We start from the raw sequence: 18,612 nt of genomic DNA, 5'->3' as shown, positions 1-18,612 counted from the left end.
GACAACATGTAAGAAAAGACAAAAATGTACATCCACTTTTATAATTCCACTACTAGGGATTTATTCTGGGGAAGTCATCATGCGAGTGTGGGAGGACTCAGATGCAGTTCATACAGCAAAACTGGCAAGACCTTACCTTTGAAAGCCACGTTAGCGCCAAAGTTAAAGACTAAATCACCCTGGCTGGGGTTGGGCCGAGGTCTGCAGGCCCCGAGTTTGACCCCATCACCGCGCATACATGCACACACACGCAAAATAACAACTCTGCTGCGTGGTTCAGCACTGTGCTCTTCATGTTTGTGTGGTGCAAAGAGCAGGTGAGAAACAGTGTGAGGTATGGTTCTGTTTTATCAAAACTGCATAGGCCAGGGTACAGCTCACTGGCAGAGCCCTTGCCTTGCATGCACGAGGCCCTGGGTTTGATTCCCTAGCTCTGCAAACATTTTTTTAAAATTAAAAATCCGGGGCCGGGGGGTTTAGCTCAGTGGTTTTGCCACCAGTTGCATAAGCGCAAGGACCCAAGTTCGATCTCTGGTACCAAAAAAAAAAATTAGGGCCAGGGATTTAGCTCAGTGGTTCCACTGCCTGCCTCGAAAGCTAAGGACCCGAGTTTGGTCCCCGGTACCAAAAAAATATATATAAAAAAATTTAAAAAGTTAAAAATAGTATGTACTTGTATGGTGGAAAATGGTTCAGTGGGAAATACCTCAAATGGTAACTTCTTTTCTCTATGGCAACAATTATGGATAATTTTGTTTTCTTTATACTTGTGTTTTAAAAAAATTTTATTTATTTATTTATTTATTTTTGAGACAGGGTCTTGCTATGTAGCTCAGGCTGGGTCCAATTTGGAGTGATCCTCCTGCCTCCCGTGTGCTAGGATTATAGGTGTGCACCACCACGCCTGGCACTAGTCCTATTCTATCAACGGAAATGAGAGGAACGGATCTGAGACCTTTCCCATCCTCCATTGGCTCCTTCAGGGCTGAGTCGAGTGAGGCCTCTGCTTACCTTTTCCTTATAAAGCAGGGCGTCTGGGGCCTGAGAGATCTGCATAACAGATGCCAGGAACACCCATTTCAGACCCTGGCCGTTACAGGAGCTCATGCCGCAACTCCCGACCTCTTCCCGGATACTGGGACTGCGTGACAGAATGTACCTGGCCCTGCATGGACGCAGGCCAGGCCTGGGTGTAGTTGGAGGGTTCACCTGAATGATGTCGAGGGACCCAGTGCCCCAGCAGCGTGCTGCACAGGGTCCCAGACAGTGCTGTGGCCGGGAAGAGCTGGGGAGGGTGCGGTGGGCAGGGGAGCTGCTCCCTCAGCTGGTGCAGGGAGGCATAGGGTGGAGATCATGGCACCGTCCTGCCTCTCAGGCTCTGGCTCTGGGCCGGCACCACTTGGTCCAGGGTGGCCTGTGTCCTGCCAGTGTCCCATGTGCATGGAGGGAAGGTTTGTCAGAGTGCCCAGGACGTGGGGTGTTGCCATAGGGAGTCCCTTGTCTCCAGGGACACTGCTGTACACAGCTGGGGAGCCAGGCAAGCTTGGCAGGCCCTCAGGGCCGATGCTCAGAGCCGGCTGCAGGACAGCACATCCTGCTTCCTGGTGGCTTGTGGTGCATTCAGGGCACCATGGGGTGGGGGAAGTGGCTTTGTCCCACTGGATGCTGTGGCCACTTAGCACAGACACGATAGTGTCACGCCGCAGGGTATGTACTTCCACAGGTCCGGCGGTCAGAAGTCTGAAATCCAGGTGCTGGCAGGGCCGGCTCCTCCCGATGTCTTCCTTGCCTCTTGTGGCTTTGAGTAGCCCCAGGTGTCCCTCAGGTCCTGGACACATCACTCCAGCCTCTGCTCCCATTTTCACAGGTGCTCTCTGCGTGTCCTTTCCCCTCTTATCCGAGGACCTTGGCACTGGATTTTGGTGCCTTCATATTGAGATCCTTACACCTTCCTTCCATTTTCAAAGAACATTTTCCCAGTCAGGTCATAGTCACAGCTGCTGGATGTACTTTTTTGCCGGGAGGGGCTCTCTGGGTCCCAGTGCCAAAACCAAGGCCTTTCAGTAGCATGTTAGATCCTGGTTGTGCTGCGGCTTATTCAGCTGCGGCCAGGGTCCTTGTCGAGCAGACAGAAGGGCAGAGCCAGACTGTGTGTGCACACGGTGGTAGGAAGCAGATACGGTCAGCCCAGAATGTGGCATCTGAACCCTGATGCCTGCCTGGCAGGAGAAGGATGGCAGGACTGTGCTGCTGTGCCTCAGCCGCGCACAGCACACCCATCTCCAGAGAAGACACACGCACGGCCCACAGCGCTGCTTGGCAGGGGATGCAAATCCACACTGAGGAGCCGCTTGACATCTACCAGGAGCTCTAGAGTCTAGGAGAAAATCACAGGTGTTCTCAAGAACAGTGGGAACTCGAAACCCTCACTCGCTGACTTTTGCTAAGTGATTGTTAAAATGACGCGGCCTGTTTGGAAAAGAGCTCAGCAGCTCCTCAGAAAGTCCAGAATAGGCTCACCGAGTGACCTGGGAATCCCACTTCTGTATGTGTACTCAAGAGAGTGGAAGACGTTTCCACACACAAGCTTGGCCACGGCAGGTCTGTTAATGACAGCAGAGGGTGGAAACAACCCACAGGCCCATCGATGGGTGGACAGATCAGCAGAACGTGCTGTACCCAGAGGGTGGGATATTATTTGGCAGCAAAAAGGAATGACATCCTGACTCATGCCATGTCTTAGTCCATTTTCTGTTGCTATAATACCGTACATGAGACCGGGTTATTTATAAAGAACAGAAACTTATTTCTTTCATTTCTAGAGCACGACACCGTCACCTGCTTGGCATCCGGTGAGGCCTCATGCTGCATCGTAGGGAGAGCACCTGTGGGCACAGCAAGTGGCCAGCTCAGCTCTCTTGCTTTTCTTATAAAGGGTCCACTATTGGAGGCCGATTTCCTCCGACTGCCTATAAAGGGGGACAGTGAGGGCTAAAGAAAACACAACAGAGATGTGGACAGACTATATGGGGCCGGGAGGCCAGGGCCTCAGAGTGGACAGACAAGGACTCTCCGAGCCGGCCACTATTTATTGGGTGCACACAATGATTGGAGGAGGATCGGGCGATTTGGGGGCGGCCCTGATCTACGTCTGATCCTGTGCTGATGCAGATCTCATGCTGATGAGGGCAGAAAGGAGAGGTTCCCACCTCAGCAGGTGGAAGAGCAGAGCTGACAAGGAACTCTCCCTCCCCTGGTGAAACCTCTCTCTTCTGTGTCACTACTGCGTTCTCAAGGAACCAGGATGCCTTCAGCTGGTGTCACCTTGCCGTTAAGGCCACAGCCTCACAGACCATTGAGGCCTCAGCTATGACTGGAGCCAAAACGGAGTTATTTGCGAGTGTAGAGCCAGCTCTCGGGCAAGGCAGCATCAGGCCTTAGAGAGTCATACTTTAATTATGAGATGATTTCCCCAAAGTTTATGTAGAAATGCTCCTGACAGTCCACTGTCATGACCTCGTCTAACCCTGAGCACCTCCTAGAGGCCCCATCTCCAAGTACCACTCATAGAGCTTCAGAGATGAAGTTTCCAACACCCAAATGCATGCTATGACATGGATGAACCTCTGAAGCTTTGTGCTCAGTAAGAAACCAGACAAAAAGGCCACACAGTAGTGTGATTCCACATACGTGAGTGGAGAGGGAGAGCAGACAGTGGCTTCTAGAGTGTGGGGTCGCTTTTGGAGGCAATGATGTTCTGGATGTTCTGCAGTTAGATCACAGCTATGGCCCATGACTCCAAGAGTGTACTAGAAACTGCTGAGTTGCATACTTTAACTGGGAGAGGGGTTGTGAATTGTGCCTTCATAGGCTGTTTGAGAGAGTGAAGACCTCTCTCTTGGGAGTGATGGGTGGGCTTGTCCTGGGCTGTGGAGCTGCCTGTGCCCAGACATGGGACTGGCGCCCAGTGAGGGGGCCTGGGGCAGTGCGACCAGAGACATGGCCCTGGGAAGTGGGGCCTGGGGCGGGCCTCTGTGTGGAGGGGAGGCAGTGACCACTCGGGTTTCTGAGTCCATTAGGCCCCCTGGGGAGCAGGGCTGTCTCGGATCCTCCCTGTGGGGCTGGTGTGCCAGGGGTGTGGCCTGAGCCCGCAAAGGAGCGGCAGGGGAGCCAGGTGACTGCTGTAGCCCAAGTGCAGTAACTGCCTTGGGCGAGACTGGCATCTTGTAACTGATCCTTTGATTGAAGAGACGAGCTCAGCTCATGTGTGCCCTTAACAAGTCACCCCAACTCCTGTGGGGCGGGGAGGGTCACCGCAGACAAGCAGTGTAACTTTCCAGTTCCTTCCAGCGCATTCCCAGCGTCTGAGGCCGAGGCTCAGCCCCACTCCAGACCCCTGGATGCCATCAGCCAGGCAGGGCCGGGCCATCCTGGCGTCGGGTACAGGGGTGACATCCAGGGCACCTTGCTGGCACTGGCAACAGGACTGCTTGTCATCCTGACAAGTTTGCTACATAAGTCAGTTTTTAAAATAAAGTGCAACTTAAAGAATGTTCAAAGCTTTGAAGTTCAAAACTGAGAGTTGTAGTGGCACCGGCTGGCAGGTATGGTTCCCCCCTTGGTGACACTGCACACGCTTCCCCCTTGAGGCCGCTCACTGCCCAGGGTCCTGTCCTCTGGCTTTAGAAGCCATCCACTGCAGCTGGTGCGATGTCTTCTGCAGTGCCCTTCCTGGGTCCTGTGCACAGATGGTACTTGCTTGAGACTTTCATTTGAAAATCGTTTTCCTTTTGAAAACTTTTTGGTCAGACTGGTGCAGTGACATGTGCCTATAGCCCTACCTGGTTGGGAAGCTGAGGCTGGAGGATCTCCTGAGCCCAGGAATTCAAAGCCAGCCAGCCTGGGCAAGATCATGGCTTCCAGAGGCTAGTGAGACCCTGTCAAAAAAGGGAGAAAAGCAAAGCAAAGCTCCTTGCAAGGTGGTCTGGGGTGGACTGTCGAACCACTACCACGGCCCAGGCCTTGGTCATCCCTGGGGTCTTGCAGGCTCTGAGCCACTGCTGCCCTGTGAGGAGCAGAGAGGTGCTCCTCCCCGAGGTCCCACAGCCGGTCCCAGGTGGGGCTCTCCTTCCCAGTGAGTCTGTCCCCCGCCGACAGCTGAGGTGCTGCAGGGGCCTCTGTGTGCATCGTGAGCTCCGCTGAGCGAGGCTGCCACATCTTCCGCACGTTGCCTGCCTCTAAGAGCTGCCGCAGCTTCTCCCATAAGAGCCCCCGGGCTGAGGGCAGAGCGCCACCTGGCAAGACAGCAGGTGCAGGGGGTTATTTTTATTGGGTGTTTAAACTGTTCCTCACATCTGAAGCTACTCTGGGCACTAATTTACCAGGCTGTCTGGGAAACTGCGGAGGCGTGGACGTGCTTCCAACAAGGCCTGTGGGCAGCTTTGCACGAGCTTGTTCTTGTAAGACGTCATTTTGGGCAGCTCTGGTTATAAAAGCATTTCAAACAAAAACAGTGCAGTTCATGGCGCTGTAGAATTCACACATGTGAGCCTCTTAGTTGTGGATGAGGTTTTGTGACTATTAGCCGGAATAACTGGGCAGTATAACCTGGTGCTGCTTCCCCTGAACTCCGTCGGGAGACGTGGCCTTCCTCTTGTGTGGGCGTCCCGGTCCAGCTGCGGCATCTGCCGTAGGTGTGTGTGCGGAGGGGCAGTGCCATCTTGGGACCTCTGCTCTCCTTGGTTTCTTGAGAGCAGGTTCGGCCTTTGCCAGCCCAGCCTCGCCAGAGGCGTCCTGCCTCACACCAGCCCTCCTGTATATGGGAGGGAGCACCTGGCCCCCATACAGGTCCACAGGCCAGGAAGCAAACACAGTACCTGCCCCTTGCCGAATTCATCCAGCATGGGCTCAGTGGGTTGTCTGGAGCCAGGGTGGTTCTCACAGATCTGTGCCTGAGTCTGGGTGAGGTTAGGTCTGAGGCCCTGCTTGGTGCCCTTGACCCAGCCTGAGCGGTAAGAGCTGTGTGAGTCCAGCCGGGGTGAAGTCTTTTCATTTGTCCCAGGTGTGCCCAGCTTCAAGGCTCTGAAGGGCCAGAGATTCTCGAGTGGACCAGAAGAGAGATGGGCCTGCTCTGCCCTGTGAGGTCTGAGGGCCCAGGTTGGCCAGGGAGCCTGCAGGCAGTGCCTCAGGTTCTTCTACAAGGGGAGGCTGCCCTGGTGTCTTCCACACCTCGGGGTTGCTTCCGCCCCGTGGTCTGTGCTCATAGGAGCCACAGCTAAAGATGGCAGCCATGACACCCTCTCCACTCCAGGCTGTTTAGGCTCTTGCTGTTGCTTCCCCAAGGAGCAGCCTGGAAACCATGCCCTACAGGGTAAGGACTGGGAGCCCATTGTTGGTGTCCCTGAACTCTTAAACCCCAAGAAGGCATGATCAACATGGCTAGCCCTTCTTGAAACTCTTTGAAACTGACTGCAGTCCCAATTTTAGCCTTGCCATTTTTGCAGAAATATGGGAGCTGTCAAGCTAAGCTGCGGCTATCCTAGCCTCATGACTGCTGTCTTAGTCACTTTCCTGTCACTGAGACACAATACCCGACACTTACAATTTGAGGAGAGGTTTATTTTGGCTCATGGTTTTTAGAGGATCAGTCCATGGTTAGCTGGCTCCAACGCAGAAACAGGACGGCAGAAGGGAATGGTAAAAGGGCAGAGTGGGCAGAAGACTGTTGCTCACAGCATGGTGGCCAGCAAGCAGAGTGAAGAGAGGAGGCAGGGAGGGAGATAAACCCTTCCAGGTCAGGCCACCAGTGATCTGCCTTCCCGACCAGGCCCTACCTCCTAACAGCCCCCTTGAGACCCAGTCACCTCCCAGCCTCTGAACAGGTGAGCTTTTGAGGGACATTCTAGATCTAAACCATATCAGCCACTCAGGGAAATATTTGCTGTGGCTCCAGCAGGATTAAAACATGGACCCAATTCCAGATGACTGTGCCCTGTGGCTACTCCTGATGACATTACCTGTCCCTGTGGCCCCATTACTGCAAACATTCCAAAAAAAGACCTGCAAAAGGTACCAAACCACATGCACAGCAGTGTTCCTCACACCCCTCAGTGCTGCAGCATGGGTCCCAGGAAAGCCTCGCTCGGACTCCTCCTGCCTGTGTGTGATTCTTACCTCAGGCACAGTGGGCTGAGCAGCTGCACTACGAAGAGCTGGTGATCCGAGGGGTCATGAGCCCTGCAGAGCTCCAGAGACCAGCAGTGGAGACCATTGACAGCTGGCAGAGATCAGTAGCTGCTATGGCAGAGCCTGGTGGAGGCTGGCAGTGCAGACCAGCGGGGACTGGCAGCAATCGTCAGAGACCTGCAGAGAGCCCCACAGGGCAGCGGAAGGTGTAGGAAGAGCTCCAGAGAGCTGCCAAGGAGCTGTGAGCCTCAGCAGCTGAGGGGCTGACAGGAGTGGCTGGGAGCCTCCATGACTGTGGCCCTGAGAACTGTAAACTGAGGCCTGAGATTCTGGCACTCAGAGCCTGGAGCCACTAACATCAAGGAGGTTGTACTTTGCCAATTTGTGATTTCTGTCCAAATTGAGCAAAAGAACCCTTGGCAAGTTGGTGGCCGGGTGACCTGCCCAGCCTCCTGCTTGAGAGTGGCAATAGCAGGTCCCTCGTGCCACATGTACGAGATGCCCTACTGTGTATAGCCAGAAGTGGGCACAGGCTGCACCCCACTGTGCAGTGACAGGCTGACTCCTTCCTGTTTACCCTTTCCTTTGCTGTCCTGTCTGCTGGTCACCAGCTTCTCCCACCTTCCCAATTCACTCTGTCGGGGGCACTGTCCCCCTGCAGCTGTTGGCCCCACCCACCAGCTGTGCCAGCCAGCCCCTCCCCCAGGGTGGCCCCGGAGCTGTGGGGCTCCCGCCTGCCCTGTGCTGTTTCCTCAGCTTACCCAGATGGCCTCCGTCGGCCCACTCTGCCCTGTCCCAGGCCTGCTCGGTTCTTTGCCTCACCCCACCCCATAGTCCTGCCCCTGTCCTCCAGTTTTTTGGGGCACCCCTTGCCTGATGCCCAGGGATGGCTGGGTAAGAGCATAGGAGCTGTGGGCTGGGGAGCTCCTGGCTGTCTCCTGGGGTTCTGCCCTCGCTGCCCTGAGATGCAAACCCTAGAATTCCTAAGTCAGCCACACTCCAAGGACAGGCAGTGTCACGGAGGGCACTGTTATCCAGAAGAATGGCTGTTATCTGGCTGTCTTGTCCTCATCAGCTTTTATCTGTGATGATGATGCTAGGAACTGTACTTGGTATTCATGGAACACTTGCATTGGGTGGCACAGTGCCAGGTTCCCTGTGTGCTTCAAGCCACTTTGCAGAAGGTCGCCCGGGATGGGCTAAGTGACTTTCCCAGATTTCTACCCAGCCAGCTACTCAGCTGGGACTGGGGCTGGGCCCTGGATTCTTCTCGGGCATTATAGAGATGGCTCATTTCTGTCCTGCCACAGGGACAAGATATGATTGATGTGAATTCACATGAAGCCCTTAGCCCTTCCTGGCTGTGCTTGCTGCAAAGGGCTCCGAGAGGGGCTGTGCTGTGTCCTTGGGCAGAGAGGGCTCTTGGAGGCCTGGCTGGCCTATATGTCACTGAGGACGGGCCATCTGTGGTTCCAGGTCAGGCTGGAGGTGTGTGGGGATAGAGCCTATCCTCTGGGCTGCACCCCACGATGGGTGGCAGATGGCCTTGCTGTGGGTACACAGCGTTGACATGTGTTGTCTGTGCAAACTGACCTGCCCCAGGAGCACCTTCCTGGCCTGGCATTGAATACCCCAGACCTTCACTGGGCCAGATGGCCACATCTGTGAGCCTGGACCTCAAGCTGCTGAGCCAGGTCTAGTGTGAGCTCTTCATGGGGCATCCCACCTGTCTTGGGCCTAAGAATGGCAGTTCTTTGCTGACTTCATATTACTCAGCAGGAGCCTGCCGAGAAACTGAGTCAGAATAATGTCCTCCTCTGTTGGCCACAAATGTTATGGCTTGTGTGTAGATGTCTCCCCAAAGCCTCATGCACTCATAGTTGGGGCTTTGGGGAATGACTGGATCACGAATGTGTGATACTGGATTATGGGTGTATTATAACTGGACCAGTATCCTAACTGGATTCTCAATTCTGAGTGTGGCTGGATGGATTTACTGGAGAGAGAAGACCCACCCTGGGCGGGAGTGGGACCAGGCTATAGGCTTAGATCCTGGCTGGAATAAAAAGGGAATGAAAGAAGGCTGCTGCTTGCTGCCTCCTGCTTGCCCTGCCATGGACTGTTTCTACTCTGTGATTCCTCTCGGCCATGTCACCCTGCCTCAGAGCTAGCTGACTATGGACTGAAACCTCTACAAACTGGGCTAAATAAACCTTTCAAAAAATTAACCTGTAGGTGTTGAATATTTTGTCTCAGCAGTGAGAAAATAACTAAGACACTGAGCGACAGACAAGATGAGGCTTCTAAGCACTGGCCCCAACACTTGCTGGATGTGGGATCCTGGGTGGATTTGTGGGTTTTCACAGAGCTCTCCCCTCTGTGAATTGAGGGATAGCCTCTGCCTCTAGTGTGGTGGGATTCTGAAGCAGGTCTGCCGATTCCAGGAGAGGACTCTGCTTGGAGAATAGCAGAAATCATGGCTGTCTGTCCTCCAGCTGCAGGGAGTTCATGTCCTGCACACTGTGTCCTGAGCTGGCTCCCTACTTACCTCAGTCCAAAGAGACACCATACCCTCCCATACAGGTCACTTGAGGTGACACAGACAGGAAGGGACAGAAGTTGTTTCTGATCCACTGTGGGCCAGTCCCTCAAGGCTCAGAAGGGCTGCTGCGGGCAGATGGAGTCTCTGCTTGGGGGAGAGGACCCAGAAAGGCAGCCTGTCCTGGGTTATCTGCCTCAGGCAGTGTGGCTTACTGGGCAGTGCCTTGGAAGATGTTTTTCTTCTGAAAGAATAGCAAAGCCCAGGCTGTCCAGGCAGCTTCCCACTAACTCAAAGTGCTAGTTCCAGGAGGGCAGGGCCAGAGCGCAGGTGGTTCCGGGCAGCCCTCTGCATACCCCATGAGAGCTGTGGTTATTGCTGAGAACTGTGTGCCAGAAAGTGGGAAATCAGGTCAGCCTGAGGCCACCTGGACCTGCAGGGATGACAGGCCGACTGCTCTCATGGCCAGCTTCGAGCAGTTATCTGTGGGTATGAACTGTGCCTCAGCCCCAGCCACCAATTCCCGGACCTGACCAGACCCTGCTATCCTGACTTCCAGGAGGAAGCAGCTGGCCATTGTGGCGGCTGCCTGATCAGGATGTGCTGGGCTGTGCTCACTGTGGACTGTGGGGCAGGGTCCAGGCTCAGCTCCACATCCAGGCCTGCAAGCACAGGGAGGCCAGGTGCCTGAGTCCTGGGAGAGTGTAGTGTGAGGGGCCCAGGAGAAGCCATGGCTAAGGCCAAAGTGAGAAGAACCTCCCGCCAAACAGACGGCAGCCCTGTCCCATGTGACCAGAAGAATGCGTGCCTGTCTGCTGGGGGATGGTGACAGAGCCACCAGGGCAGCAGGGCCCTGGCCTGTGGATAAGGCCCACCTTGAAGAGGCTCAGGAGCACCGGGCCCCTGAAGGAACCCGCAGGAGGGCCTAGGTTAGTATGTGGGGTCCGTGAGCAGTTTTGGCCCTGGGGATCTATTGTCTCAGTGTCAGGTCTTCCTGATGGCCAGGGCCTGGACAGCTGTGCCTGTGCTGGGCCAAAAGGTCAGCTGGAGGGGTGGGGCTGAGTTTGGATGTCTCCAGAGGCCTTGCATGGCTTTGAGGCTTGGATTTTGATGTTGGAGTCAGAGTCCTAGGCCAGGAGAGGACGGGCCCAGGGCAGGGTACTCTGTGCTCCCCTCACCTCAGACCCAGGTGCCCCTGAAGTGCATGCATGACCACCATCTCTGGGGATCTGCCATGCTGGAGTCTCTGCTGCTGAGCGCCAGGGCTGTGGGTGGCACAGGGCTGGCCACAGCGACTGGTTCGTCTTGGGGACTGGTATTTAGAATCCACCCCACATCCTAGGGACAGTTGCAGGGGTGGGGCTGGACCCCCGGAGCCTCCTGGGTTTCACTCCATTGCTAGGCTTACCCAGGGCTGGGGCATGCTCTCAGGTCTGCTGTGCCACCTCTCCTGCTGTCTGTCCCACTACTGTCCTTCTCTCCTGCGCCTTGGGGAGACTGTGATGCTACACTCTGGAATGACACAGCATGTCCCGAGGTCATGTTTGGGACGCAGGAGTGTGAAAGGGATCTGGTCCTTTTACTTATACCCTCCTCTTCCCTGCAGAGATGCTGGAGGGGCCTCTGACTCCTGGGCTGAGTTCTGGCTCCGTGGTGTCCAGCATGGGACCCAGTCCATTTGTTGCCTTTGGAGCTTCGGTCTGGGCTCTTGAAGCTGTTGTTCGGGGCCTTCTTGCAGAGGGCTCTGACGAGCAGGGCTCTGCTCAGGGCCTCACTGCGATCCCTCCCAGGCCTGGAAACTGACGGGGACACTCCGGGTCATCCCATGGCACGTCCACATCCACATCTGCAGCTGCGTCTGTGTCCGCACCCTGCATAGGCACCAGCCGTGCATGGACAGCAGTCTAGCGCCGCGCGCCCTGGCTCTGGGTGTCCCATCTTGCTATGCAGCATTGAACATGAAGCGGCTTGGGCCGTGTCTGCCTTCAAGGGTGTGCGGCAGGAGCCGCCGCCTCCAACTAGATGCCTTTTCTCTGGTTATATTCTTGTCTCTCTTCTTTTTTTTGTACCAGGGATTGAACTGGGTTCTGATTTATTATTTTCAATGTTTAGCTCACAAATTTTAGTAGGCCATGTCTTCCCAATCGGTTCCCTTAGTCGTGTATACTTTACTTGAGGACATTAAAAACTTTAATGCCCGGTGTTAAAATGTTAGTGAATAAGTTGGTGTGGGCCACTTGTTGTGTGGCCACACATGGCTCTGTCCACTCCTCCGACCTGGCATGTGCTCCCCGGCAGGCAGCCTGGCCCTCACAGACCATGCCAGCTCAGTGTGATGAACAGGCCAGGATAATTGCTCGCCTCATGCTCTGCTTACTTAGAAATGGAAATTTAGTATCCTCAATTTTTTCTGGGTTCTGTTAATCAGAAGAAATGGAATATAATCAGATTTGTTAATTCGTTTCCGGGGACCCCTGCCTGGAGGTTTTGTCTCACACAGTGCCTGCAGAGGGCTCCGGTGGGTGTGATTGACACCCTAATAAACACATTTCTGCCCCCACCCTGTGGTACTGCCAGCAGAAACATAGAACTTCAGATTCTTCCATCTGAAATACCAGTCCTGAGGGGGCTGCAGGGCCGACTGAGCTATAACCAAAATAGAGTAGGCCTTTTATATTTTAGGTCTTTTCCCCCTGAATATTCCTAATTTTTTCTCCGTGTGTGTGTGTGTGTGTGTGTGTGTGTGTGTGTGTGTGTGTGTGTATGTGTACATTAGTAACCACAGCTCTCTAGTTTTGCTGGTGGCCTACACATTTGTAGGCCTGATTTAAGGGCCTTCACATCCATCAGGCAAAACCAGGGCCTTTGCCTGTGTGCTCCTCTGTCAGATCCACAGCCTCCAGGCGCCCCTGGGCCCTCCCAGCGGATGCAAGGCGGGGCCTGGAGCCTGTTCTCACAGAGATTGCAGGGGCGATCAGAGCCTGTCCATTCGCGTGGGGTGGGCTTTGGATGCCTTGTTTGTGATGCCCTTGGCCCCTCAGAGCTGTGAACCCTGTGATTACAGACATCCTTACTGTTTCTCCACATCAAATGGCTTCAGAGGTCATTTTAAATGCTCAGATGCCCAGCCTGAGTGGGGCTGTCTGTTGGCCAGCTCCAGCTGACCCAAAAGCTGTATTTACTTTGAGATCTGCATGCACGTGGGGAGGTCTTCGGGGACAGGAAAGAATGATCCTGCGTCATCCTTGGGCTACACAGGTTTGGGCACAGGCTGCTTGTGGTACCCTCTTTCTGCAGCAGAGACTTTGCTTCCTGGAGGCGTCTGTATCCAGTGCCCTAAATTCAGGGCATGGGGTGCTTTCTGGGCTGGGTTCCATCCTGTTCATGAGGCAGAGTCAGGGCTGGGCGACATGCAGGTGGGGGCATTTGTCCTCCTGGCTGCATTTGGGTTGTGGGCTTTGGCCCATCTCTGAGACAGGCACTCAGCTATAATGAGGTACAGGCATAGGAATGTCCCTGGCTTTCTGCACCCCCAGATGCCGAGCCCTGGTGACCCCGCTTATGCCCTGAGCAGGGTGCCAGGCACTGAGATCGTCATCAGGGACATGGTGTCCTGCACAGTGCACTGGGCCTGCTGTGAGCTTGGCTCTGCCTGAGAAGGGGTGGGGAGAGGCGGCTCTGTCCACTGATAACCAAGTGCTGTCTGAGGCTCCCCACTTTCCCGGACAGGGAACATCCAGAGGAACCAGCACCCAGCAGGAGAGTGGGGGTACCACGAAGCCGGCGTGGGATTTGAGGATGGCATCTGAGAAGCAAAGGGCAAGGCCTCCTTCCTCATTGCCAGGGAAGGTGCACCGTCTTGGGCCTGTCCCTGGGGAGGAGCTAGAGCTGAGCATCTCCTGTCTCCCACACACTGAAACAGTCTGGGTCCTGCTGTATCAGAGTGGCTTCAGGGTGGGGCATGGAGGCTCATGCTGGGTTTGGCAGGAGCCCAGGACATTGGCCCAGCTGTGGAGAGAAGGTGGCCGGGTCACACATGGAGGGGCTGGTATTGGTGCCCCTCGCATCCCCGCCAGCAGCATCTGCTAAGACATCAGCCTGCAGGCAGGATGGGGAGCTGTCTCCTGGTTCTACATGGGAGCAGCTGCTGGATGGACAGGTCTCTCCTCAGCCTCGCTGGAAAGTTCTAGGAAGGCTCATGTCCCTTGTGACCAAGGCCCTGCAGCCTAGGGAAAGCTAGAGAGGATGGGACAGGTGTGGCTGGGAAGGAAACTCACAGTGATGCAAAGAAGTTACTTTTTTTCTTTGGTACCGGGGATTGAACTCTGGTCCTTGTGCTTGCACGGCAGGTGGCGAAACCACTGAGCTAAATCCCTGGCCCTGAAGTTACATTTTAGAATTAGTTATAAAACAAGCTGAGGTGCACGCACTCACATGGCCACGTAAGTGTGTAATACTACTGCGAAATTTGTGCCCAGGTGTGGTTGGGTGCATTTCCCTCTCTGCGACTGTCTGTCGTCTGGGCTTCGTGACCTCCCACTGTGCTTCTCTTACTCCTCGAGTCTCAGGTCCAGGGGAAGGAGCCGTTGGTATCTGGTGCAGCAGGACCTCCATGTGGGGGCCCCACGCATGTTCAGCTGTGCCCAGCATGAAGCAAGGGGACCGTGGCCAGTAGGCTCCAGTGAGGAGGGCAAGGAGCCTGGATTTTGCTGAGAGTGTGGTATCACGAGACCCAGACCTGAACCCCTCGAGTCTGTGGTGATGGGAGCCCTGAATAGAGGCCCTGCCTGCACTGGGAGGCTGGACTGGAAGGGCTGAAAGGTTTCCAGAGAACAGGGCTGTCAGGCTGCTGTCTGTGCTTCTGCTTTTCAGTGGAGAATATACGGCCTTGCCCTGGGCCACTCCTTGGGTGGCCGTCTTTATCACTGCTGTTCAGATCTATGAATAAATAAAATTTTACCTAAGAGCTGTTTTGTCATCCTGCAGCCCCTGGGCCCTTCTCCTTACAGAGCCCCTTGTCTGTGTTGGATGAGGACCCGGGGTGAAGCACGGAGCCAAGCCTGAGCAGTGAGCCCTGGGAGTGGTGCATGCACCTCCGCCCTGGTTGTGTTCTGAGATGTTCTGCAGGAATCTGACGGGAGAGCTGGCTGCTGCTCAGGGCAGGAGGTTCCGGGCTGGAGATGTGGCCCAGCAGTGACCCTGTGTCCCCTCTGGTCAGCTCTCACTCACGCACCCGGCGTCTCTCTCCCCAGAGGTCCGACCCGCAGCTGCTGGCCCAGTTCTATTATGCTGACGAGGAGCTGAACCAGGTGGCCGCGGAGCTGGACAGCCTGGACGGGCGGAAGGACCCGCAGCGCTGCACGCTGCTCGTCAGCCAGTTCCGCTCCTGCCAGGTGAGCGGTGAGTGTGGGATGGAGTGGCCTGGCCCTGGTGACCCCTAGGCTCTGTCACCTGCTCACACCCACAGGGACCTCCTTGGGGACGGCCACAGAGGTGCTGGGGACAGCAGACCAAGGGGGCCAGCGGCTAGGGTGGGACAGCACTGGGTAGAGAGCTGGGCTACAGGTGCCAGGCAGCATGGGTCGCCCTGGGGACCTGGAGCTAGGAGGTGGTGTGGAAGGCTGGCAGGGGTCAGGTGCGCGGTCGTGTGTGCCATGCTGGTGGGGTGACGTGACCGCGCTCCGCACTGACTCATGGTGCCAGAGCTGCTGCTGCATAATCAACAGGGGCCCTGCAAGCTGCTGCTAAAAATATCTCAGCTGGCATCGTTTTCTTCCCATGCGCCAGACGCTCAGGGGCGTCTCCAGGACAGCAGAGGGATGGTGCAGTTTTGTCAAGTGATCATCAGGCAAGGTCTTCACATAGATCGGGACCAATTTCTGTATGTTTTGCCCACAAAGTCTTTTTTGTTTGTCTCATTATGCAGTCCAGGCTACCCTTGAACTTGCTAGATAGCCCAGGCTGGGCTTGAGCTTGAGATCCTTCTGTCTCAGCCTCCTGGGTGCTGGGATTATAGGCGTGTGCAAACACATCCGGTCCCCACTATGCCTGGTTCCCACAAGGGCTGTTGGAGCCTCTGTCCTGGGAGGGACATGTTCACCCAACAGGGAGCCCATCACTGCCCCTGTGCTCTTGGGTGTTTCACCCGCTCTGCCTCCCATACAGTGGCCACGCTGGAGGAGGGTTGGGAGCCTGGATTTTGCTCCAGTGCGGTTCAGGTCACGTCCTCCTCCACTTGGCCTGCCTCCAGGGGCTTGCCCACGCCAGGGCCGTGCCTGTGGCCAGGGTGGCTTTCCTGGCTGGCTCGTCCTCCAGGCTTTGCTCTTTGCCATTTCAGCAGTGGCCTTACCCACAGCACCCGGGCCCCTCCAGGCCTGGCCTCCGTGTTCCCCAGAGCACATGTGAGGAACAGCTCCTGTCCTGCTGGAAGGAAGGACAGGCACGGTCACCTGTAGCATGGCTGTCGCCCCTTTCACCCGCGGCTGGGCGCTGGTGGTTGAACGGCGGTGCCGATGGCGGAGCTGTTCCGGGTGAGATCGGCTGAGAGTGGCGGCCCCCTCTCGGGCCAGGTGCAGAGGGAGGGACGTCCTGGGAGATGTGCAGCGCGTAGCTCTGTGGGGACCCAGCCAGGACGTACATCTTTCCTGCTCCCTGGGTCTGTCTAAGAGCCACCAGGACAAGGAGTCACCTGGTACCCTCTCTCTGCTGGGTCCTCCAGGGGAACTCCCTGGCCCCTCGCGTCTCTCCTGTGGTGCTCTGTCCTTTGAAACCTTGGTGCCTGGGCCTACTGGGTGCCTTCTCCTGTGCCAGCTGGGAGTTCCCCTCTGTCGTGTGTTGGGTGGCTGCAGGACCTGCCCAGTTGCCTTTCTGGAAGTCCCAGCAGTGTTTGTCACTGCACACTCTGCATGAGGCACACTGTGGTAGCACTGGGGACTTAACTGTGCGTAAGACGAGACCCTGCCTGGGCAGCAGGGCCGTGGTGGACAGGCAGGGTGGACAGGGTGTCCAGCTCTGCCCTGGAAGCTGGCCAGCCCTGGCACACCGGGCCACCATGCTGAGCCTCAGACCCGTGATGCATCGCCCTTTCCTCGAAGTGCTGCCAGTGGAACCCGCTAGGCAAGCACTCTCCCACCAAGCTACGCCCCAGCCCCTTCATCTGTGGTCCCACGCCAGCCTCCTGAGTGGCTGGGCTTCCAGGTGTGCCTGGCTGATCCCCGACTCTAAATACTGGTTGGAATTTATTGAGCACTATTGGTATTATTGCCATTGTTTGCTCTTGAGTTTATGGAATTGTGAGAAAGGGACCTTCCTACTCAGGAACCTTTTAGAGAGAAATGACAGTAGTACCACTTCATGCCGGCTCAATCTTGTTGGGTTTTTTTGGTATCGGGGATCGAACTCAGGATCTTGCGCTTGCAAGGAAGGCGTCGGAACCACTGGGCTAAACCCCTGGCCCTTGTTGGTTTTTTTTTTTTTTTTTTTTTGTACCGGGGATGGAACTAGGACCTTGCGCTTGCAAGGCAGGCGCAGTGCCACTGAGCTAAATCCCCGGCCCTGGATCTTGTTTTTATTGTTTAACATTATTTCCTTATGCTGCAGACTTCGCTTCAGTGTTAGTGCACAGACTTCTTGTGCTAGAAAGATTATATCTCCCATTCATGGGGATTTCTCACATCTCTTTCCCAAGAATGAAACTCAGGTCTCAGAGGGTGGAGGGAGGGATGCTGAGATTCAGTCACCAAGGGTGAGAGAACCGTTTTGTGCCATCTTTCTGGAGCGTGGTTTGGCAGCCCCTAATCAGAGCCGGATGTGGTCCACACCCTGACTTTCTAAGTCCGATTATAGAAGTCAGTGGTCCTGAGGAAATTACCACCAGTTTAGAGTAGTGATGGCAGCATTATTCCCTGTGGAGAATTAGAAACACTGGGAGTGTCCCCAAGCAGAGGACGGGGCGACCTCGCACGGCCTCCAGTGAGAGTCATCTGACTTGGTCCCTCACTTGATGACAGCATCAGAGTACCAGGTCTGGTGCTCACAGGTCCCCGCTCCCACCAGGAGCAGGCCCTCGGGGGATGGGAATGGGAAGGAAATAGGCCCAGCCCACAGGATGTTTCCACCAAGGACATTTTCCCTGCCTTCACACTTTGCTATCGTTTCCTGACTTCCTATGATGAACACACATTAATAATTTTATATTTAAAAAATTTTAGAATATGTGCTGCTGAAGCAAGCACTATATTTAAAAAATTAAAGGAAAAATCTTTAAGTATGCAATGTTCTTGTCATCCTATGGGATCAAAGGTCGATGTTTAAAGAGTAGGACAATTTTAAAGGAAAGGAGGGGATGGGATTCAGGCTGCAGAACGGGCTGCTGCTGTGCTTTGTGTTCAGAGCAGCAGGAAGTAAAATAACTTTGAAGAGTCTTTAAAACAGCCTCACTGTGTACTGAGGCTTGGCATGGGCCAGGACGGAACCAAGAGTTTTATAAACTTTAGCTCCCTCCGTCCTCCAGACAGCTGAGACAGGGTTTCCATTCTGCAGACCAGGCCCCAGTGGTGGTAGAGCGTGTGGTTGTGGCCACGGTTGCACAGCCCTGGGGTTGAAGTCAGGGCCTCCCTGGTGGGAGAGGCAGCAGGGCCACTGCCTGGGTAACTGAGGGCAATGTGCCCCTGCCTCGTGCCCAGGAAGGCTTGCCAGAGGCATCACATGAAGACTCAGAGCGCTGAGGCAGCACTGTGTCCTAGAGAACACATTGGTGTTGCCCTGCTGCAGGCCGGGTTCTGGGAATGCAGGTAGGAGTCTCCCCAACTCTAGGCATCCTGGAGTGTTGGACTCTTTCCTAGTGAACAGCAAGCCCAGCTGTGTGCCTGGGTCACTGCCATGCATAT

The 18,612-nt window shown here is 55.3% G+C and overlaps 1 protein-coding gene across 8 annotated transcripts in view; it reads left to right on the top strand.

The window, feature by feature from the left end:
* The window catches only part of Zfyve28 (zinc finger FYVE-type containing 28), an 86,681-nt gene that overhangs the window by 27,052 nt on the left and 41,017 nt on the right, over positions 1-18,612 (top strand). For 6 of the 8 annotated variants that reach the window (XM_004847389.4, XM_087187778.1, XM_087187775.1 and 3 more), the window contains one exon: positions 14,977-15,117. The exons of 1 other annotated variant lie outside the window; for it this stretch is intronic. In XM_004847389.4, the coding sequence (XP_004847446.3) occupies positions 14,977-15,117 (141 nt within the window). Of the gene's footprint in view, positions 1-14,976; positions 15,125-18,612 lie in introns of those variants that run through there. One more of the 8 variants, XM_087187777.1, reaches the window with a different exon arrangement.

The sequence above is a fragment of the Heterocephalus glaber genome, unplaced genomic scaffold (assembly GCF_053883595.1).
Source record: "Heterocephalus glaber isolate CG9 unplaced genomic scaffold, H.glaber_assembly_v1.0 deba00001509, whole genome shotgun sequence".
NCBI lineage: Eukaryota > Metazoa > Chordata > Mammalia > Rodentia > Bathyergidae > Heterocephalus > Heterocephalus glaber.
This window is presented reverse-complemented; position numbering and strand designations above follow the sequence as displayed.